The sequence below is a fragment of the Chenopodium album genome, chromosome 14, assembly GCF_948465745.1.
Source record: "Chenopodium album chromosome 14, dcCheAlbu1.1, whole genome shotgun sequence".
Taxonomy (NCBI): domain Eukaryota; kingdom Viridiplantae; phylum Streptophyta; class Magnoliopsida; order Caryophyllales; family Amaranthaceae; genus Chenopodium; species Chenopodium album.
The window spans coordinates 47,746,393-47,770,601 of record NC_137847.1 but is presented as its reverse complement, the minus strand read 5'-3'; the positions used below and the strand labels follow the sequence as shown (position 1 = coordinate 47,770,601).

Genomic DNA, 24,209 nt, shown 5'->3' with positions numbered 1-24,209 from the left:
ATTTCATATTTTAAAAATATTTTTCCACTCTCTTTCCCTTTTAAAACAACCTATAAATACTTTTTATAATTTTTTTGCACTTGTTAAAAAGCGCAAGATTATTTTACATTTTATTAAAAGGGGAGGAGGGGGGAAGGGCTATTTTTATCTCAATTGCACAGAGCATCTATAATAGTTGGGACTTGGGACGGCCTTGACAGAGAAAGTATATAAATTATAGTACTCCCTTCGTTTTATTTTTTTTATTTTTTTTTATTTGCATCATTTTCCTTTTTAGGGTGTTTTTTTTAAAATACATCACTTCTATATTTAGTAATTTTATACTATATTTTATCATTTCTCTTTCTTACTTTAAACCCCACTCAACTTATTTTATCATTTCTCTCTTTCATTGTCTCCACTAAAATAATAAAAATATCTATCATCTCTCACATACTTTCTTTTTTATAGTCTCTATTTTACTTTTATTATAATAATTTATTCACCCACTCATAATATCATATTACTCTTCTAAAATTTTGTGCAATCCAAATTTCAAAGAGATGTAAAAAAAAAATAAAAATAAATAAAAAAAAGGGAGGGAATACTACTATATCAATTTATCTACCCTAATACTTTGATTAACTTCTTTTCAAAACTTAGAAAAGAAGAAAAAGTCACATTATAAGAAGAAAAGAAATGAGTTTTTAAAAGTTTCCCTAAACACAAAGTTGGCCACAAGCATGCAGCCCCCCCCCCCCCCCCCCCCCCAATGAATAGAGTAGTTTGTAAAACTTAGAAAGTTGGAAACATGTTCGGTGCCGCCAAACAAACAATAACCGCAACGAACCGTCCTTATCCCTCACCACTCACTCTCACCGCCATCAATAATTATATACGCCCGCCAACATTACTAACCATGTTTTTTTTCTAATAATGTTTGTTATTCTTGCAAGTCTTCAATAATGGCAAAAATGACACTTTTTATATTAAAGTAACTATTAAGTACTAAAGAAATAGACTTCTAGAAATATCAACCTAAATTACAGGGACACTCAATATGTTAATGAATGTAAACCGTATTTAAATAAATAAAAATAATGAGTAAAAATTAGGTACAACTTCTCTAATTTCTACTAGTATATACGAAGTATTGTTTAAGATTTTCTCAATTATTAACACATTATGAATTATGATTATGATGTTTTAAGTAATGTGTTAGTTATAACTTACACATATTAGACAATCAGAATTATTATTTTTTTTTTGAAAATTCTGAAACATTTATCAACTTCCTTTGTTAAGGTAACTACTTTTACAAGCTTGCCTATAATGTCAAGTCAAGTTCATGTCAATAAAAGTCTATAGAAATACATGAAGTACTAAGCACCTATTCTCTTCAGCTTAATTTCAATTCATTTCAATTCCTAATTTCCTTCTCTCAAAAACAATTCAGTTCAGTTCAGTTCAGCTCAGCGCAGATCAGCAAATCAAAACAAGCCCTAAGTCAATGAATTCTAGCCAACTAAACCTTTCATTGCAAACTTTCAGTACCAAAATCTTTTAATTCCATTAAGAGTCTGACCACATTGCATTTGAGACTTAATAAGATGTACATGGTTCTAAACACAACTATGTCAGATCTACTAGAATTTAATCATCGCATTATTAATTCAAATTACACTAGCAAGATGGAAATGCTTCAGCATGTATGATTCACACTGTTATGCTTTGATAAGCACTATAACAAAGTCTAATTTGATAAGATTACAACAATTTGAAGTTACATTTCTATTATGACTGGATGAAAGAACAAGTCAATTAGCAATTGTTATACAAGCATAGGTGCAAAACCTATGATCCCTTCTTTTTCCCAAGGAAGCAAAAGAAAACGCAAACAAGCAGGCACAGCCTCCAATTTTGCACGAGGAAAGCTGTTACACCTTTCAACATTTACAAGTACATGTCAACCTTCCTCCGCGCTAATACCCACAAACTAGCAGCAGGAATAAAAGCAAACTGCAAACGGAGAAACTAAAGCCATGAAAGACTTGCTTCTTCAAAATGTACCTGAGATTTATTTTTTCTTTTTTTCTGAAGGGATGTTTTGATGTAAGCACTAGCTCGGTTAAGCAACTGCATAGAATCTCATTCACGTGAGGATTTTAGAAGCCAGCAAGTGCAGAAATAATACAATTAATCCCTCCAATATACACTCATTGAGCTACTCGAAATCTCAGTTACCTTTATTTTGACAACTTGGCACTCCACTAATCGCCCAGTAGGGTGCAGAGAATCAGATCTTGTACAAAGCCAGCTCTACCAGCTGCCTGATGTATCCTCTTCTCTTTTTCTTCAGAACTTAATGAAGAATCAAAACTGCAATAAAATACAGAGAGAGGGATATTAGCTATAGTATTGAGCAATTAAATTTTACAAATAAGGTCCCTCAAATAATAACCTTGCATCATTACTATTCCACAACATCTGACACGTGCTACGTACGAGTACATATCCAAAATCCAACTGTCAACCCAGCCAAGGTGTGGGAACAAAAACATTCATGAAGCATGTTTATGTGTAAAAATCTTTTTGCATGCTTTATACATTAAATTTACAAATACCGACAAGCAATTTAGATCGACTTGCTTTGTTTCCTCATAAAATGTCAATTGTTCTTTCCTCATATTTTTCAAGTGTTTTGTTGAGTCCATAGATAAGCTACTCTCTGTGTATGTGAGGCTAGGCCAATGTTGTATTAAAATTCCCCACATCAAAGAAGAGTTTAGCAGAGAGGTACTATGTTGTATTAATCAGGAATTTCTGCCACTTGTTTTACTGAACCGTTCAATTCTTTCAATTTTTTGAATTATTGAAGTCAATTTTGACATTAAATCGATTATCGATAGACTTTTACACATACAGAAAACTGTCCACAATAACAGATCTATACAAGGAGCTTGATGTTGGATATAAAGACAAATTGGATACAAAAATGAATGGCAATGAATCTAGTAGTTGATTGTTTAGGCTCTTGATGGCGTCGGAGTCTAAAATTTTACTTCCGTTGGTCAATCTTCTAGTGTCTATGCATGATGCCAAACACAAGGTCTTCTTTATATCCAATAACAATTTCAAAATGAACATCAATTTGGAAGATGTTCTAATTTTGAGTGGTTTGTTAATAAAAGAACAGCAAAATTCAAGGAAAATTCCAAGTACCTTGGTTTCCCATAACGATCTGTTGAGGTATTTTTCGAAGTTGTATCCTCAATGTTGGATGCCACGGACTTAGTAAGTTCATCAACTTCTGATCCAGGGAAGTTTAAGATAAGTGATGAAAGGAATGGATCATTTGCAGCATTAGAGACATGTGTACTACTTGATCGAAATCCACCTACTCCTAGAAGCACTTGTAGGTGAGCTTCACGAAGGTCTCGGCCAAGCAGGGATAGTGCTTGGCTATTTGGAATTGCGACTTTACGCAATCTACGACGTCTTTGGATCTTAAATAAATGTGCATGCTGCAACGTGATATGACTTAGCATATCTCGTGTAACTTTAACAGAGCATATTGGGCAAACCTGAAGAATTGGCAAACAAACACATAAATTTCTCGTTAAAATATATATATATATATATATATATATATATATATATATATATATATATATATATATATATATATATATATATATATATATATATATATATATATATATATATATATATATATATATGCGTTGTTGGAACAAAGTAATTTATCTTAGAACACCTTCAATACAAATTAGGGGCATGTAAGTTTACTGTAAAAAATTAAGTTGCAAAACAAGCATTGAGACCAAGAACAAGATGTACTGATGTAGCAAATGGCCCTCGATTGGTCACATGCAAGTGGACAAGAAATGGGAAGAAGTCATCAAAGGATATTGCAGCATAACACCCAAACTAGCTAAAGAGCATCCCTAATGCTAAGCTACAAGGTATTACAGCTTGGCTCAACGCATCAATTTTTTAAAGCTACTATACTTTCTAGCTAAAAAGTACATAGTATTCCAATATTTAGTTATATGAGCCTATAACACACTATAGCGAGCCAACAACAACAACAAAAAAGCCTTAGTCCCAAAATGATTTGGGCTCGGCTAACATGAATAATCATAATGAAACCGTTTGTAAATAAAATAGCTTTTATTATCCACGTCACATTATAAGAGGAGCTTGCTTATCATTTCTTCAATCAAGCTTGTCGCTTGTTTAAAAGTTTTCTATAAATCAACAAACTTGTTACATAATTATATTCATCTAAAGCAGGCCCATCCCAAATACTAGGAGCCTATTTGAACAATTACGGATATACAAATAAACACCACAAATAACCTATTAGGCCACTCCACCAAATAACAATTGGTAATTTCATCAAAATGTTTGAGTTTCAGCAAGTAAGATTGAGCTCCCTGAACTTATTCACTCCAAATCCTCAAGTAGTGCCACTTATATCAATTTGTTTGGCCTGCCAACAGCACATTTTCACAGAACATTCATCAACCAATATTGACTAAAAGAATGCCATTGAAAGTCTTGTAGAACAACCTTCACTTACTAAACCTTGGTAACCTAACACAATTAAGAATTAAGTTCCAACCCCATACCATCTTAGTTTCAAACCTGATTGGAAACCCATACCACTTTGTGAACCAAACTCCCCGTAAAAAGGCAATGTTGTGTAGACTTGGTTTGATATTTTGAACCAATTATCTATAACATACCCTTCATTAAAGAAAACACGTCCATCCCTTCACAGTAGTCAACTCATATCCTAATCAAAACAGTTTATATGTCCTCAACATCTCATTAGGAAGATTTTCAATCAACTAGGAATCTAGGATACATTCCTTTACAGCTCAAAGGGAAATTCTACAAGACTACCATAAGACCAATGTTGCTCTATGGTACAAAATATTGGATTTCTAAGAAGGAGCACATTAAAAAGATAGAGGTTAAGGAAATGCACATGTTAAGATGAATGTGTAGGTGTTGCAAGAAAGTGGGTCTTGCAAGCATTGCATACTAAGGGAAAATCACCTCCGCTGGTTTGGGCATGTAAGACGAACACCCAAGGGTGTACCAATACGAAGAGTAGAAGAGTGGGATCATGGAGGGGTTAAACGAGGGAGAGGGAGACCGAAAATGACTTGGTTAGAACTTAGGAAGGATAAGAGGCTTGTGGAATTGCATGAGAATAAGACATTTGATCGTAAGGGATGGAGGAGAAAGATTTTTGTAGATGACTACGGAATAATAACTTTTAGTTCATGTAGTCAATCTCACTTATGCAATTAAGGCTTTGATTGATTGATTGATAAGTAGGAATCCAAGATACAAAATTCAAACTGTTACTATCACAAAAATTGCAACTACAATCAATGTTAATTGTATTGCACAAACTATTGCACTTTGGAAAGTACCAAACTTTAACATAGAGGTTAGCTTCCTCAAATGCTCTCCATACTATTATCCCCCTTATCACTGATTAATCAGTGTTTAACCCAGCTCATACTCCACCTGCTTTCATGGCTTGACCTATTCCTCAACTCACAAATCATCATGCCTATAATGCAGAAAAGTGGCATTGACCATTTGACCTCACCACTTTAATTCCATCATAAACATTTGATAAACTGTTCTATCAATCCACATCCATAGGTGGGTGCACATATATTCTAACTTCCACCATCATAAAACTTTCTAAACATTAATTATAAACAATTAATCACCACCCCCAATATTAAAAATTGAAACAATAACATAATCAAAATATATCTCATTTGTACCATAAAATAAATAAATAAATAAATAAATCATCAAAAAATGCAAAATACAAAGAAAAAAAAAAACAAAAATTCAGAAATTTATAACAAAATGTCAAAAGTTTCCAACTTTTCATCTTAACCATTATATACACATAAAATAACCAAATCTAAAATCCCATTTTACCAAAACCTCATAAAACTTAACATTACAAAGGTGAAGAGAGAGAAAACATACGGTAGCTCGAGACTCGCAAGAGTGTTCATCATCCAAATGTGTACAAAGCGAACCAATATCAAATTCTTCATAACAATACGGGCATGGAATATCGGGTCGAATCTCATCTTCCATCTCAAAATCATCCATATTCAACCGATCTAAAACATACCCATTTCATCAAATCATTAATCAACAAAAACCCAGAAACCATCAACTAAATTAACAACAAAAAAAACATTTTTTCAGATCTAAAAAACAGGAAACAACAAAAACTAATTAAAAAAGAAAGAAACAAACAAACCAAGATGAGAAGAGTTATGATGAAGTTGGTGATTATGGTGGTGTTGCATATTAAACTGCCGCTTTGCAGCGGCTAAACGGGTGGTCCAAAACTCAGAATCCATTGATGAAAAGCTTTGATTTTGAAGAGAGAGAAAGATGAAGAAAGAGAAAGAGAGAGTCAATGGAAGGCAGAAAAAATTGTCAGAGAAAAAACCGAACTTTTTTTATACTAGTAGAAAGAAAAGATGATTAATTTATGGGGAAGATGTATGTAATAATGGTAAAAATTGTTGGTTAATTAATTAATAAAATAAAAATAGTGAGATTAGTAAACGGCAAAATTGACAAAATGAGTGGTGGGTGGTGGAAGCGTGTTAGAATGCGAGAGGGAGGCTTAGATTCGGGGTGATGTGTTTTTCAAGCTGTGCGTGTGTTTTGCGTTTATACATCGTGGTCCTACTTTTCATTTTTTTAAGAATTTGACGGATTTCTAATTTTGTTTTTATGTTTTATTACTATTGTTAAAAAAAAATTAGTAAGTAAATAATTAGGTCGTGTACTTGTGTTGTATATTCATGATAAAATATCTATATCTATATCAAATTATCAATGTAAACAAATTTGGTAATCCGTAAGTGTTTTTTAATTGATGAAACAAATCATTGGTTCCCCTCATGCTAAGACACATGTCTCTCTTTTTCTATGTTGGAAATGTGGGCTATTAAGGTTACCAATAATTGGAGAAATTACAAATTGATTTAGAGATATTGGGTTTTGATGTCCTTAAAAAATCACGGTTTTGAAAACGAGATTTGGTTTGTTTAAGTTACAAAATACTCCATCCGTTTCATAATGTTAGTTCCATATATTATTTCGGGTGTTCCAATTTTAACTTAATTTTTTTGGAATTAATTGGTTGTGGATTGATGACATGGCTCTAAGTAAGGAAATCTCTAGCTTAAATTATGTACCATGACTTATGCTTTTCCAAAATAAAATTCAAAAAACTTAAATAAGAATTATTTTGTACTTTAATGTTAGATTCCAAATATTCTTCTTTTCTTATTTTATGTGATTGATTTCATATGGGACTAACATTATAAAACATAGAGAGTATTATGAACGGCTTATCAATTTTACTATGGACCTTATAGTGATTAAATTTGATTTTTACCTAATAACCTCTTCTTTTTTTTTTCATGTTTCGCTTTTTATACAACTTCCACGTAACATTTAAGTTTAAATATTTTTATATACAAATGATAAAACAAAATGTATTAATTTGATTTTTGAAAATTACACAACTAAGACCAAAGGAATCAAATAATATTCCTTGTTAATATGTTTGATTGTTTACAATTTGTTCATTTGTAATGAAATGGATGAATAATCCCAACTTTTAACATGAATAATCCCAACTTTTGGTCATCTTCTCAATATCCCAACTTTTGGTTGTTCTGAAATAATCCTTAATTTAAAGGCAATCTTTTCAAAATAACCCGAAATTTTATTTTGTTGCTTTTAGTTATTCCTTTTGGAACGGTTGTGTATAACAAAAATAAAAATACGAATTATATCAGTAAAATACATGCATAAGTTGAAATTATTATAAAATAACCCGAGCCATAAACTAGTTTTTACTACTTTATACTAAAAAAAAATAATAAACATTTCACATGTAGTATTTGATTATGGATTAGTTAATGGCTACCAATCACCTTCTAGAATTGAAGTCCAGCATTGATTTCTGCATCAGATAAGATCCACTTCTAACTTGTGGGTCAATAAAGACCCAATTTTACAGAAATGGAGTAATTTACACAACTACATTCTCTTGAGTCTTAACCTCACAATGTGCAAACGTGATTGTCCTCAATAAAAATTAGGTGACTTAATAAATATCAAAATTCAGACCTAATAGGAAACATAAATTAAATGTGGCCAATTAGTCCTTTTTTGGATGCCCTTATCCGCCCAAAGTCTTCGCAAGATCCACGTATCTATATCGCCTATTATTCCAATTTTTAAATACAAATAGCCTAATATGACCATTATTCAACTGCTTAAGGGTCTGCAGCTTAATTTCAGTTCAGTTCAATTTAGCTCCAATCAGTTCAGTTCCTAATTTACTTCTCTCATAAAGAATTCATTTCAGCTCTATTCAGTTCAATTCGAACTCAATCAGTTCAGTTCAATTGTTTTCAATAAATCAGAACAGGCCCTAACTCCTACCATTTTTTATTTTTTATTTTTTATTTTTTTGACGGAAACGACCATATATTATAATCATTAGCAGAATCAACAGCAATAGCAGCGTTTACATCAGTAGGAACTTCTTCAATCCAAACACGCATTTCTACAAAAATTTTGCTAATGTGAGCTAGATTGTGGAGGATTTCCTTTCCTTTCAATATGAGCAGCTGCAAAAAAAAGAAGAGTCTTTTAAGAGTTTGCGAGGTTAAGGAAATCAGGAACAATGAGGCCAAAGTAGCAAGTTTGCTGTTTTTTAAAAATGAGGCCAAAGTAGGAACAATGAGGCTAAAGTAGGAACTCCCACCATTTGTTAAAAAGAAATTTTGTAAACTTGTAAACTTCACTATGGCTGTCATTGATTATTATGTTGTGATTGTTGAAATATGTTGTATTTTAGGTTTTAGTCCGATCTAAACCCGCAAAACACCATGATCATACCAGATTGAGATAACGGCCTGAACCATAAGAAATTTAGTCTGTTTGCGGTGTTGAAAAGCGTTATTTTTTAGGCTGTAGTCCAATCCAAACCCACAAAACACCTTGATCAAACCAGACTTCAGATAATTTACGCCCCCAGCCCCGCTTCCTGGCTTCCCCTCCAAGTGTTTATTAGATGGTGAATCCCACATGTAAGCAGACAGATTCACGGAAGTTCGTTACTTAGGACCGCCAGTCCAAAGGTCAGTCCAAGTTCCGGACTATTTTTTTGGTTCAGTTGCCAAGTACGCGTTTCTAGGTTCTGGACTCATGAACACTCTTCTCTAGTTCACTGGTTAGAGCCAAGGGGCATCATCCATTGTCAGCTTTCATCGTCACTTGAAGTTTTATTTGAAACATCAACAATAAGCGCTAATAGTTGACGCTGAGCATGTAGTTGACCAAACTAGCGAGCATGTTTAACGGAAAACAAACCCCAGTCAGGAAACAACCCTATCAGTTAACACAGTTTAAGCCAATGGCATAATTTACACAACAATGGACTAGTTTAAGCCAACAGCATAAATTCTACTTTAGAGTCTAGACATATGCAATTTAAAGATCATTTCAGAGCACATTCACACATGATCAAAGTTAGCCTGCATTTTCAATTCTCGATTCCTGGACAGCCAGAAAAATTAAAACTGTCTAATGCCCTAGTGATCGATACAATGTGGAACATAATAGGCCTCAAACCCCAGTCTGAAACACTCATTAACATAATTGAATCAAATCAGAAACAAGGAATTATATCGTACAAAATTTCTATTCGATTGGACACAGAATGTTCTTTGATAAGTAACAAAGCAGACAGAGTTAACCTGCTCAGAAGTTATAGAGCTTCAGCAACCTTTATAATTCATGAATGGGAATACCTCTAGTAGCTGGTATGCAAAGTCCAAATCACAATCCAAAGAAATTATGGCCAATTCACCGCCATGCCAACACAAAAATCATCCATCTACAATGAAAGAAAAAAATATACTCACTTACATGGTCCAAAAAGTAAAAGGACTACGATATGGAAGTCATTCAACAATTATATTGTTACACCAGCATTCAGATTGACAAGATTAACATCCAGAACAAGCCAAGGGAGGTGTGATCAGGGCCCTAAACAGAGGAAAGCCCAAGTCAAATTTCAAGGGAATAAGATATATTCTAATAATTTCAGACAAATAAAGGCAAAAAATGACAATGAAAATTTTAGTTCTCACAGTAGAGTTTTAGATTCTAATCCTAGAACCTTAAGATTTACGATAAAATCCAGCAAAAGCTATTTATCAGCCCATGCATGAAATACATAGTCCGTGTGAGGCTTGCATGCCTTCAAAACCTCAACACACAGAAGCTAGCTAAGAGGAATTATACCTCTTGCGGTCTCTATTTCCTTTTGCAACAAACTTTTCCATATACTATGTCCAAGTATTTTCTTATTCGGAATCAATACTATCCTCCACTATACTGCAGTAGATTTACAAAGCAAACTCTTTCCTTAATGCAAGAGATAGCAGCAATCTGTGGTAAGGGAAGCATCATTCTACCTCCCGTGTTTGAGCCTTTGAGGTCATCTCACATCTGTTAGACCATGTCATTTTCCTATGCTTCATCTAAAACTGAAGAATCCTACATTAACCTTGATGACTGTATCAAATGACCTGTCGTCTTTCTATTCTCTTGACCTAGAACCCACTATTACACAGCCATAAATCTAAGCTACAAACCAGAAAATTTTACCATTAATGAAATACTGTAAACTTCTCCTGATTAATTATATCCTCAAAGATAAGTATTTGTACATAGGGATACAGAGTTCTTAAGTTCTGCCCAGGCATTCCCATTCCTGCCTAATTGAAATAACAAGCTTAATTGCACTGCCCTATCCAAGTACCAGGAAACAGATAGTTTTTCTTTGGACCAGCCAGGGATAAAACAAAAGCAATATGTACAGACGACAAATCAGATAATTCAGCTCACACACATCTACATCTAGTAGCTCAGTCAAAACAAAATCAAAACTATGATTCAGCTCAACACACATCTTATTTAATAGCTCAGACTCATTACTAGGTTGATCCGTTGACGTAAATACCAGAAGAAAATAATATGGATAGAATAACTTGTAATATACAAATTCCGTGGGTTGATCATCATCCCAATCACCAAGGCCTTAACAAGATATATAACCTCAAAGCAATAGCAGTTACTTCTCAGTTGTCACCACTCTCACCTCAAAATCCAAATCAGTGAACCAAAAGAAAAAAATCCATAAAATCCATAACATCTATCAACCACATCTATGGGTGAACCAAAAGAAGTCACATATGTGTTCACAGAGGGAAATAAGGATACATTGATGGGCAAGAACTTATTCAAATGAAATATTCTGCATGACAAAAACTTTTTCACCACATTGTGTTCAAGTATAACATCTCTGCCTTTTACGATTATTCTGCTAGTTATTATAATTATTCTATTTCCAAGGAACGAGCTGGGAAAAAAAAAAAAAAAAAAAAGAGTTGTTTCAACACAGAAATCACAACATCAACAGTGAATATTGATGGAACAGTAAGAAATAGCACGATAACCAAAGGACAATGAACCAAACAAGGGGGTATGATAGAGATTCTAAAGAGTCTGAAATACATATTCCAAAATTTATGATTGAACCGAGAATCATCTAGTTTGTAGTTTAGCATGAAAACAAAGATGAAATAGCTCTGGCTTCTCTGAATGTCCTTGAAAACCCTTAGCATATCACCAATGCACAAAGCCCATGTACATTATAATTTGCACGACCATCTGATATTCATCATACATCATCATTGCAATCTGAATGCATATGACATATTAGTATGACTCTTATATCATATTGCAATAAAGATTAACAATCAACAAGTTCGAGTTTTCATATGTTTGGGACCAGCAGGGTGTTGCTGATCTGCTAAAAACTACCTAAAGACACAAGATCTATAATGTTGGAAACACAAATTTTGGTTATGTTCTAGTAAAAAATATAATATATGATGATATTGCCGAGCTCAAAATGTCACTAATTCTTGAATTTTAATGTGTTATACAAAGAAATGTAGTCAGCTAGCAAAGAAATTACACTTCATGCAAGTAATGTTAATGACCTATTTTCTAGATTTAAGGTACAAAACTCCAAATTGAAGAAATCAGGTATATCCATGGTCAAGCTAAAGGTAATTGAAACATTTATAAAACCTGACCTACACCTTTACATAACACAATCCAAATAAAAAAATATGATAATTGACATTTGAGACAAAATTGTATCCATTAGTCATTCATTTTCTTGATCTGTAACAATGTTTTACACTCCATTACTTAAGCAGCACAAAACTCACAAAATTCAATCCCACGAGTCTTCCCATTTGTGCTAGCTTGCTCTTCATCTAGTCTGGTCTTTCCCTACAAGAGCAAAGAGGGTATGGTTCCTTTAGAGAAAGATGGTAGAGTGAAGGTGACCTACATAAGTAAAAAATTTAATAATAAAATGCATACACTAAAGTATGACCACATGAATCGAATCAAACAAGACCTAGTTGATATGGCAAACTAACTTCTATCGTTATAAGTGAAACATAGGTGATCAAAACTAACTATCAGTCATATGAAAGATTTGGATCTCAAGCATCACAACAAAAAAGCTCACAGTCCAACACTCCATTTTGACAAGAACCCAGTGATCCAATAGCTAACACAATCTAGCCACTACTTGATCATCCTATCCCCAAACCCTTATCCATGATTAGCCTATTAGAAATACCAGCATTACATCGAGATCGAATGCGGTAATTTTGGTTTCAACTATTATTCAGAAACATCTCCACACATCTTAATAATCGAGATCACTAGTGTCTAGTGAATTAAGGTTTGGTTACTAGTTCCTCAGCATATTTTGTCAATCTCACCACTCAGGCATTTCGCCAATACTTCAGACAAGATTTGACCCATAAGGCAATAAGCCAATCACACGTGTATACAAGTATTATGCACATACATTCAGAAATCAAATACAGCAATATCAACTATCAAAGGGGAACCCCAAATTCAATAAAACTCATCCAAAATGTTGTCATACAAATTACCCAGAAATTCAAATAAAGAATGAAATAAGAAGAGAGAGAAATCATACCCTCAGGAGTCCAACCAGCGCTTCTGGGTGCAGCAGAAAGCATGGAGTTGAGCAGCGCAGAGGCAGTAGCCGTGTGATACGGCATCAACGATTCAACACAGCAGCTCAATTCAACAGGAGACCTTAAAAATCAACAACCCCAGATAACAAAAACAATCAATCAATTAAATTAATGCGGTAAATCTTTCTGGGTATGCTAAAAAAATCAAATTTAACAAGATTAAATGAGTGAATTGTTACCTGAAAATGCGAGGGGCAGAGATAGTCTTTTGCTTCGGGAGGTTGAATGAGGAGGAAGAAAATGGGTTGGATTTTGGTTTTGCAGCGGCGGAGAAACGTGGGGCGGCGGATCGAGCGGCGGTAGATGAGCGGAGGATTGACCTTGCCGCAGCAAAAGAAGCCATGGTTGATGGAGGATTGAGGGTTCTACTGAGGTTTTTGGTTGGTTTTCAACATTCGCTTGGTGTTTTGGGTGAAAAGCTCGTTTTGTGGGCTTTTGGGGTGATACCGTGATAGTGTTATGGTAAGAGTGTGGTTGCACTTCTTCCAAATTCCTACCCGACCCAACATATTAGGGTAATCACTCGTGTTTCGTCGTCCATTGATTTGAACTGAATTGAAATGATTTTAAAACGGTATATTCAGCAAATAAATCATTCAATAAACAAGACCTCTATGTTTAGTTTGAAACTAGCACAGCACCCGTGTGATTAGGGATATCGATGGGACGGGGCGGGGTAGATGTTGACATTCCCATCCCCATCCCCACCTAACATTTTCTTCCCTATTCCCATCCCCGCGGCGAGTCCAAAATTCATCCCCATCCCCGCCCCGGCGGGTACAATTCCAAAACCATCCCCGCCCCACCCCCCATTTGGATATCCATCCCCACCTAATTCCCACCAAAGACCCGCCTAATCCCCACCCAAGACTCACCTAATATCCGCCTCTCAAATACACAATCCAACATAATTAATACGGATTACAATAAAAAATAAAAAAAAAACATTCTTAATATTACACATGTTTTTGTTTATAATATAAGTGTAGTACAAAATATTATAATTAATATTTTATAACACGTAATTATTTTATAAAATAGTATAAAAGTATGGAAATTTTGTCAGAAAAAACCATTTATAACAACTATTTTGTTGGAAAAAACCTTATAAAAAATTTTTGGCAAGAAGAAACCAGATTGTAAAATATTTTTGTTGAAGACAACCTAAGATCTCTAATCAGTTAATTAACCACTAATTTCCCCTTTATTCTTCTAATTACTCGTAACTCTTACTAACTATTTATAAATTAAAAAAATAAAATAAAAACCACCCTCACCACCACCAGTCAGCCACCCTTTTCTTCTCCCCCACCCAGGGCAGTAGCCTCCTCCCCCATCCGTGCCGGCGTCCAACCCGCCGGCCAAACCTACCTCCGATTTCCTAAACGCAGCTAAAGCATTATCCAACAACATGAAGACCCATCGCCAATCCAAACTGGGTTTACCTTCAACCGCACATCTCTCTAACAATTTCAATGCTTAAATTGCAAAATCTAGGGCCTTAATCGGGCCATCCTCATAAGTTTCAAAAGAAATGGGCATACATCTGGGTTATCAAGGGAAGATTCGTCTAAATTGAGTGAGATTTTTTGTGGGTCGGATTTTTCTTCCATGAGATACGATCAGGGGAGGTTTTAGCAGCGAAGTTGAAGGTGAAGGAGAGGGAGTGTGGTATTGGTGCAAGAGATGGGGAGTTGAGGCGAGACCCAATTGAGGGGCGGATTTGGCCTTTGGGTGGTGGATTAGTGGAGGAGAGAGAAAGTTTTGATGGTGGAGTTTTAGCAGAGCATGTCATTTTTGGGGGAGAAATGGAGGAAAGAGAAAGAGAGGATGAAATTGAAAGGAAGTAGATGAAGATTGAAGAGCTTTGGGTTTGAACTGGTAAGTCAGAGTGGGGTCGCCGGCGGGACATAGAGGGGCTAATGGGTTCGGTTCGGCGGGAGTGAAGGGTTCTAGGCGGCGGCTGAGGATGGGGGAGGGGGAGAAGGGTGGTGGTGAGGGTGGTTTTTTTTAATTTATTAATTAACTTAATTATTAAATGGTTAGTGAGAGTTATGAGTAATTAGAAGAATTAAGGGGAAATTAGTGATTAATTGAGTGATTAGAGATCTTAGGTTGTCTTCAACAAAAATATTTTACAATCTGGTTTCTTCTTGCCAAAATTTTTTTATAAGGTTTTTTCCAACAAAATAGTTGTTATAAATGGTTTTTTCTGACAAAATTTCCTAAAAGTATATAATTTTGTTTTTAAAGATATAAAAATGTGGGTATAAGGAGGGGATGGGGCGGGTACGAAGTGGGGCGGGGCGGGGATGGGGCGAGTACAACTTAAAATCCACCCCCACCCCATCACCCATGGCGGGTATGGTTTTTATCCCCATCCCCCCCACCACCCACCAAACCGAGACCCATCCCTGCCCCAGTGGGGCGGGGATGGGGCGGATCTCCTACTTGACCCGCACCACTGACATCCCTACGTGCGATGCACGGCTTACAAATCTTATTACTTATATTCATTTCACAAAATTTTAAGATAAAACGATTTAATGGGTAATAATGAATTTACTTACTATAGACACCCAAATGTGTCTCCCCAAAACCAAACCCAGTAATGAATACCTTTTGCGTCGAATGATTATCGAACGAGGTGAAAGTGTGAAAGGTCAAGTGTTGCGGTTAGTTTTTATTCTTTCTTTCTGTTTTCGAAAAACAACTCTATTTTATGAAAACAGCCAATCCAGTTTAGTTTGGTCCACAACAATGGTCCAATAATAGTGTAGTTGAATGGGGCTTGCAAAGAGCTTTCCAACAATATATTATAAGCCCAATTCCGATGAATAATAAGGAAGTTATGGCCAAAATACTAAACTGGGCCCGGTTTGATCTTTACATGCGGCCCAATGATCTAGGGGAGGGCCCAATGATAATTATTATTCCTAAATTTATTAGAATTAATTATAGTCTTCTAGAATTCTCTAGAAGGTTCTTTTAAATCCTAATAGAATTAGAATTAGTAATTATATTTTGATGAGTTTTACTTGGAATAAAATATTATTTTATGAAAAAAACGATTTCAGTTTTCATACGGACTTTGTAAGTCGATTTTAATTGATAAGTGGACTCGTGTTTGAAAGCGCGTAGGAATCCAGGCTAACGACAGGCCTGTCGCTACGTGACAAGGTCGGTTTTGCGGCGACAGAGTGGAGTTTTATTCCTTATCAAATTCTATCTATTTCCGGACTGTTTTCTTATAAATAGGGTCATGAACCTCCGTTTTCATTCATCCACATCTAAAACAATCATCCACAATCTACAACAATCATCAATTCTCATCTACAATCATCATCTCTCTAGCTTTTCATAAATACAATTCCGCATACACGAGATCTAGACACACCTAGCCAAGTTCAAAGTTGCCTTCGCCCTAAACGTGAAAGGTTGTAATTTCTGAGGGTTTGGTCCCAAATCTCTTTATTTCAATTTATTTAATTTAATTCTTTGATTTTATATTTTCCTTGAAGTTACTAACGCGTGTATTTTGTTATTAGAAAGAGGTACGAGGCATCAAAGTATGTAATCTTATTGCTCTATTCTTGTAGAAAGCATGTTTAAATTTGTTTAATTCCTAGTATCATGTTAGGATGTTTTTATTGCTTTCTAGTAGCATGTTTAGGGTGCCTTTTACTCTTTTCTAATATCATGTTAGTACCATGTTAGGTTTAAAGCTTTGATCTTTAATGCTTAGTGACATGCTAGGGTTTGTTATTAATCTTGTTAGTATCATGCCTAGGATCTTGCTATTATATTTAAGCTTTATTATTAACATGATTATAATTGTTATGATTATTATGATAATTATTATGTTGCTTGATGTTATATATTATTGTTATTGCTTGATCACGCCTTTTATGCATGTTTAAAGGGAATTTGTACTTGTAATCGCGCTTAATAAGATAATTAATAATCTTGTTTAGGGCTAATATGATTATAATTCAAGTGACCGCCAATAATAGTTTTGTTTGTGCATTAAATTCAACCAACATAGATTAAACAGGTTTAGGGTTAATTCTATTGATTGCTTGTTAGTCAGAAAGCGTACATAAATACGAGTAGAATAAAGTAGAGGCCTATTTTATAGGGCAGGTTCAATCTCTTTTAGGTTGGATTTGTGCCTTCATCCCCGAACACCAGTCATGGTTCCAGATCTATTGGAGTTGACAATCTCCTGGATTGTTAAGGGGTGTAACCTTCACCCTATGAACTGTTTACAAGTTCCTAAAATTTGTTGGCGACTCTTTTGCTCTCTTTTCTTTCCCTTTGGACGCCACCATACTTAAGTGTATGATCACATTGGGGTTCAAGTTTGGGGTAATGCTTGAAATATTCCCTACACTTACATAGATGTCTTAATCATGCATTTTTAACCTCTTAAAATAATGATATCTAATTTAAAGACAACTTTTTTATTCTTAAATTGAATGTAAAGTTTTTAAATATAATTCAACTCAATCAATGAACTACTGATAATCAATCCCTACATTAAGTCATTTTTTTTTTCTCATTTCTACTTGAGTCACTGGCCACCTCATTTTAAAAATGATTAAACTCTGTCCACTAACCCAATATATACAACACTTTTTTTTTTGTGTGACTGGCACAGCTGACACATGCCAAAACACAAGTAACCCCAAACTGATTGTGTGACCCTTGACCGACCGAGTAACCCCTGACCAAGTAATCTCGGTCACACAGTGTAGCCAATCAAATATGAAACTTTGTGAACTCAATATATGCTTGGAAAAATAATTTCTATTATAAAACAACATGATCATTGTATTAATATTATATTTCGTTTATCACAAATAATGTTATATCTTTTTTTTCTATGGCCTTTAAAACACTTGAAATTTAACATGTAACTTCTAAAAATAGGAATTTTTATATTTACATATACCATGAAAATAGTCACTTCTTTTTATAGACATTTGATATGTTTATCACAATTTTTTGTATGCGGCCTGTTGTACCGTGCGATAGGGGTTACTCGATTTCATCGATCAGGGGTACTCGAGTTACTCTTGACCGAGTAACTCCTCAAGTAACCCTTGACCGAGTCACTCCTCAAGTAACCCCTGACCGAGTAACCCCTCGAGTAATCCATGACCGAACCCCTCAAGTAACCTTTGATTGAGTAATCCCACAAGTTACCCTTAACTCCTTAAATAACCCTTAACCAAATTAATCGAGTATGTAACCCCTGACCGAACTCCTTAAATAATCCTGACCTAGTAACTCAAGTAACCCCTGAACGAGTAACTCGAGTACTCATGACCGAGTAACCCCTGACCGAGTAATCCCTCAAGTAACCCTAGAACCGAGTAAACCCCTCGAGTAACCCCTGTCCGAACCCCTCAAGTAACCCTTGACCGAGTAACTCGAGTAACCCATGACTGAATAGCTCGGGTAACCTCTAACAAAATAACTCGGGTAACCCCTGCCACACGGTGTGGCCTGTTGTACCAAAAAGTTGTTGTAGTTTTATTATGTATGTAAATATTAGTTCTCATATTTTTCTTTCTTTCGTGGAGAATAAAAAATATGAAGGAATAAAAAACATGAAATTATCTTGTCTTATAACCTTCTAAATTTTATCACATGATGAATCAACCTCATCACCACACACATATTGCATCTTTCACATCAAAAAATTTGCACATCTAAAAATATGAAAAGCCACTGCTTAGTATAATTTTTTTTTTTCAAAAATTGTAACCTTTAGCTATATGTGACCTTAGAAGGATGCATAGGCTTGCCCTTAATTGTTTGATTAATTGTCTTTTTTTTTAATTATTATTATTATTATTATTATTATTATTATTATTATTATTATATGTAATCATTTGATATTTTTATAGCACATACAAGTATATAATAGTGAAAAAAAAATTATATGTACACAGATATAAGAGAAGTAAAAAAAATGCATATTAGTCTTACATATCACTCGTGACGACATATACAAACTATACAATGCATTTTCTATGCGACTGACACACTGTGTAGCCGTTTGTAAAAAGAAATAGTAACGCCTATGACACCGACAAGTTAACCCCTATTTTACTAACAAATTAGAGTAGCCCCTTATTATACTTATTGAGTAACTCTTAAATAATTAACAAATAAAGTATCCCCTACAACACTCACAGTGTAACCATTATAACACTTACTAATAAGTAAGCCCTATATTTTCCTCAAAAAAAAAAGTAAGCCCTATATCACTAATTGAGTGACACCTATAACACTAACTGAGTAACCCTATGGTGGCTGTACACATTAATGAATAACTAACACAATCAAACTTTGCATACATGTCGATGCAATAGTTTGACTTAGTTTCTATATAATTAAATATCAATAAAAATTATATTCTTTTTAATTATAAAACCTTACATCAATATCTATTTAACAACTTAAAATGATAAAATATGAATTTATTACATTTATAAAAAAAAAGAAAGTAAAATATATAAACTACAATCAATGTTAATATTATAGATAGTGAAAAAAAAAGTCTAACGTGTCAGTTATAATAGAAAGAATGGAGTAAAAATTAGTGTCGAACTCTGTATTTAAAAATGAGAATTATTATAGTTTATACAGAATTATATATCAATCAACTTTTTTACAATTTGTAGATGTTATGCATGAGTGTGTTGTGACTTTAATTGTCAAATAAATGGTTTGTTTATAGGTTTAGCAAAAGTTTTAAAACTTATTATAATAATTCAGAGATTTTGTGCTTAGGAGTTCTATAGCAAAATATTATAGCAAATGAATTATATATAGCATGTATAATTTTTCTTAAAAATTAAGTATGATATACCTAAAATCATATGATTGAAAATTAGTAAAGTCATTATAATTGTATCACAATTCACATTTATTTTTTTAGAGAAATAACAATCTACATATTTATAAGCTATTTATGATTCACAACATGTCTAATTGTTTAAATATAAACTAGAAAGCACATTATTATCAAGTTTGATCTTATTAGATTAAAATTGTTATAACTTTTCAATATATCAACTTTGTATAATTTAAATTAATGCACAATTATATAAAAAAAATTAATGGTCGAAATAGTGAATTGGAGATCGTTTAAATGTAACACTTAACAGAGTGGAGGTAGTACTCCGTATTATATTTTTTTAAATAAGATACATAATTTATACACATTAGTATATTTGAGTGATAATCTACATTTAATATATAATCAAATATATCTTTTACTAATCCGTAATATAAACTTGACTTAAATATAAAAGATATGGATGGAGGAGGCCAGGGTGAGATCCATGAAGAAACTTGAAAAGGTCCTATCCCACAAGTATAGTCTCAAGTTGAATTTTTCAGGATAAATAATTGGTTGAATTGAGTTTGATAATATTAGTGAGGTTGACAACATAGCACAATTATCTTCAACATCATTTAGGAATGGTGTTAGTAGCCATAGGAATAATGTGGGGAGGAAAAAAAATTAGGTTGAAGGAATAACCTGCTCTAATATAGCTGTACGTATGCTAATAAAGAAACCTAAAATATAATGTACGGAGTACAAAATAACAAAATATACTCTCCTTGAATTAAGCAATCTAAAGTCAAATGATATGCACTAAATATATGCTTTATTTCGGAGTATCTTTAATAATAGGATCTTTGACAATTATACATTTTACCAAAAAAATAAAATAAAATAAAAAACCTAAAACAGGTACACGTGGCAGCCATAGAGCTAGTGTACCCTGTTTTAGTATAGTATATAGATAGATAAATATAGATAGCATTATGATATAGCTCGGTGGGATATTAGTAGTAACGTTGAACGAGTCTATATTGATTCTTTCCCACAAAGTATCACTACTTTAGCGGAAAATTGATTAATTATTATAATGATAAAGCTTGTGCTACCATTCTTTCAAAAAAAAAAAAATGCCACTAAATTAAGACTATTTTTGTTGTCAATTCGAATGAACAGATGCTTATTTTATTTGCATAAATTCTTAACTTCTATAAATATACTAATGAATTTAAGAAAATGCTATACATAGCCCTTAGGGCTACATATAAGCATTAAATTTACACTTGAAAATCATAAAAAGTTAAGAAATCATCAAAATATAAACACTAATTACACTGATTTACGCGTGTTTTTGTCATGAATTACTAATTTTATACAATTTCCAAGAGTGTATTTAATGCTTATATATAACCTTTAGGGCTACATTTATCCCTTAGGGCTTCATATATCCCTTAGGGCTTAGCATTACCCATGAATTTATTAGACTTTTAAGTGCAAACTCAATTTAACATTTGAACTGACGTGCATTTTAGGTTACAATATGTTAACTATTCGTCCCAATTCAAATCGAATTTGGTCCCTCATTTTTAGCCCAAAGTCCAAACCATAATATTGGCATGATCAAGCCCAAATTCTCCTCCACCGCCCCATTTGACCCAAAAGGTTCTAATTAGTAAGTACTAGATTACGTCCCGTGCCATGCACGATAATTTTCACGTACTATATATATTTATTATTAGTTTGTCACTATATTTAATTATAAAAATTATCTAATTGCAAAATAAGATGAAAAATTCATAATTACAAAAAATAAAAATAAAATTATATCATACTAAAGTATATAGTGGGAGTATTATATGCACGACTAATTATGTGTATAAATGGATTATGTCACAAAGTTATATGTAGGGAAATATATTGTATAGTATTAAATATTCTCTAAGAAGCTTTGCAAAAAACAAAAAAAATTATTATTTTGGCTGAATTTTTTTGAAAAGAAGATGATACATGTCATTCTCGGTTTCACCTTTATTATCATATAAAATATATAGTTATAGTTTGTGTTAAAGTCAACTTGATGCACTATAACGTAATTTTATTTTTATTTTTTTATTTTTTATTTTTTTAAATTTCATACTATAAATATAAATGAAATCCATTTGATTGTAATAAATCAGGAAAAAAAAATCATTTGAGCAATTAATATCAATATTAGTAATAAGAATATTTAGTTGCTATTATAATATATAACTTAGATATATATAATATTTTTTATTTTAAATAAGTTATCAATAAAAAAGATATAAATAAAAGGAAAAATAAAGTTAGTATATATTTATTTTTGGAAAATTTTTTTTGGAGGGAAAAAACGACACCAGGAAGTGACATGTGTCACTCTCGGTGTCTGTTTTAGCATTATGTTATTATTGATTGATTCATCTTCATAATAGTTTGACTGTAGTTAGGGCTGACAATCCTGGACTCGACATGATAACTCGATCCAAAGTTATTGAGAGTAACTCAAACCTGACCTGAACAACTCGAATTCGACCCGATTTGACCCAAATTTCATATTTCGTAATAATATTAAGTTTTATTATTTTTGATAGTTTTTAAACATAACCCAAAATTGACCTGAACCTGACTTGCTAACCCAAATTACCACTCTTAAATGTAGTATTAATAGCCAGTTAGCTCATGTTTTCAAAAGGTGTATCATTACTCAATAGGTTTTTCGTGGTCTTTAAAAAAACTAATTTGACTATATATATCGTTAATTACACATTGGTAAATAAATAAATAAATAAAATAAAATAAAATTAAAGTTGAAATTAAAGTTTGAGTATACATAGTACTTAAGGTGATGTTAACTATATTTCCTTTTATATTGGTTCTTTTATAGTAGTGATAAGTTACAAGTTACAGTTAAATTTTGATCTTTGAAAGAGAAATGGTACTATTTTAAATTATGGAATCAACGCTTAACATAAAAGTACATATGTAAATATGCCTTTGGTTAATCTCTACATACAAAAGCATAAAAATAAATGCAGTAGATCTCAAATCACTGCTACATGTTAAAATTTTAGTTGTATAATATGAAGGAAAAGAATCATGTCTTTCTTTTATTTGCATATACATTGTACACTTAATCCAATCATGTAAACGATGGTAGTATGTTTATCAAATTTCATCTGTAAAAAGGAAAGAAAATGTATGTGTTTATGTGTTTTCCTACTAAAAAGTTGGTTCATTGCTTTGAACCGTCTTTATTCTTGTTCACCTTAGCATATAAACATAGAGGGATGCAAATCCCATCGCACATTTCTATATCCAATTCATCTCCATGCTCTGAACAACTTCTGTTAGACAATCTATGTGTTGTTTCGGATCGATCCACGGCTGTATTTCTTGACGAGTATAACTCTGATCTACTGTTGCGTGGTCTAATTCCGATTATACGGCCTAAGGACTTGCTGTTGTCTTGGAAGAATGATGCTGTTGACTGCTTTGCATTGGTTGATTGATTGCATATATATATATATATACATATATATATATATATGTATGTATATATATATATACATACATATGTATATATATACATACATATGTATATATATACATACATATATATATATATACATACATATATATATATATACATACATATATATATATATATATATATATCAGTGAAAATGATCCAAGATTAAAGTATGTAGAAGATTGAACAAGAAAGTCTAATAATGATAAGTTTATTAAAGACTTTGACATTGAAATTTGGTTTCTAAGCAACCACAATATATAACATAGTTGTCCACTACTCCATGCATTATAATCCCCCTTAATGAAGGACTAAATAACTTTAGTCTTGTACTTTTTCATTGAGTAATATTTGACTAAACAAAGGATTAATCCATATATTTTCACTTTATAAGTCATAAGATTCATAAATATTAGGGCCTATATTTATTGTGTATATTGTATATCTAACGGGCCTATCTCATGAGCCCTAATCTCTTGTTAGGATTGTATAAATACGCTTCCTATACTCTAATGAAACTACGAAAAATTATTTCGTGACATGGTATCAGAGCCAA

The 24,209-nt window shown here is 33.0% G+C and overlaps 2 protein-coding genes across 9 annotated transcripts; both read right to left on the bottom strand.

Moving 5' to 3' along the window:
• Positions 1 to 1,623: 1,623 nt before the first annotated feature.
• LOC145579384 (protein DEHYDRATION-INDUCED 19-like) lies at positions 1,624 to 6,620 on the bottom strand. Of its 3 annotated transcripts, XR_014099139.1 has the most exons (6): positions 6,311 to 6,620; positions 6,028 to 6,167; positions 3,202 to 3,563; positions 2,224 to 2,358; positions 2,050 to 2,115; positions 1,624 to 1,922 (listed from the first exon to the last, which is right to left on the bottom strand). XR_014099139.1 is itself a non-coding variant. In XM_081636630.1 (5 exons), the coding sequence occupies exons 1-4, from the start codon at positions 6,411 to 6,413 to the stop codon at positions 2,250 to 2,252; spliced, it is 714 nt and encodes a 237-aa protein (XP_081492756.1). In that variant the 5' UTR covers positions 6,414 to 6,620; the 3' UTR covers positions 1,624 to 2,115; positions 2,224 to 2,249. The 3 variants fall into 3 exon arrangements, 1 of the variants encoding a protein (XP_081492756.1); XR_014099138.1 differs by having other exon boundaries at positions 2,050 to 2,358; positions 6,311 to 6,619; XM_081636630.1 differs by having other exon boundaries at positions 1,624 to 2,115.
• A 2,986-nt stretch (positions 6,621 to 9,606) lies between these two features.
• On the bottom strand, positions 9,607 to 13,699 carry LOC145579383 (uncharacterized). Of its 6 annotated transcripts, none has more exons than XM_081636623.1 (4): positions 13,424 to 13,699; positions 13,184 to 13,305; positions 12,393 to 12,456; positions 9,607 to 9,982 (listed from the first exon to the last, which is right to left on the bottom strand). In XM_081636623.1, the coding sequence occupies exons 1-3, from the start codon at positions 13,585 to 13,587 to the stop codon at positions 12,437 to 12,439; spliced, it is 306 nt and encodes a 101-aa protein (XP_081492749.1). In that variant the 5' UTR covers positions 13,588 to 13,699; the 3' UTR covers positions 9,607 to 9,982; positions 12,393 to 12,436. The 6 variants fall into 6 exon arrangements, with proteins under 6 accessions (XP_081492749.1, XP_081492753.1, XP_081492755.1 ...); XM_081636625.1 differs by lacking the exon at positions 9,607 to 9,982 and adding an exon at positions 10,019 to 10,134; XM_081636624.1 differs by lacking the exon at positions 9,607 to 9,982 and adding an exon at positions 11,620 to 11,853.
• Positions 13,700 to 24,209: the final 10,510 nt, after the last annotated feature.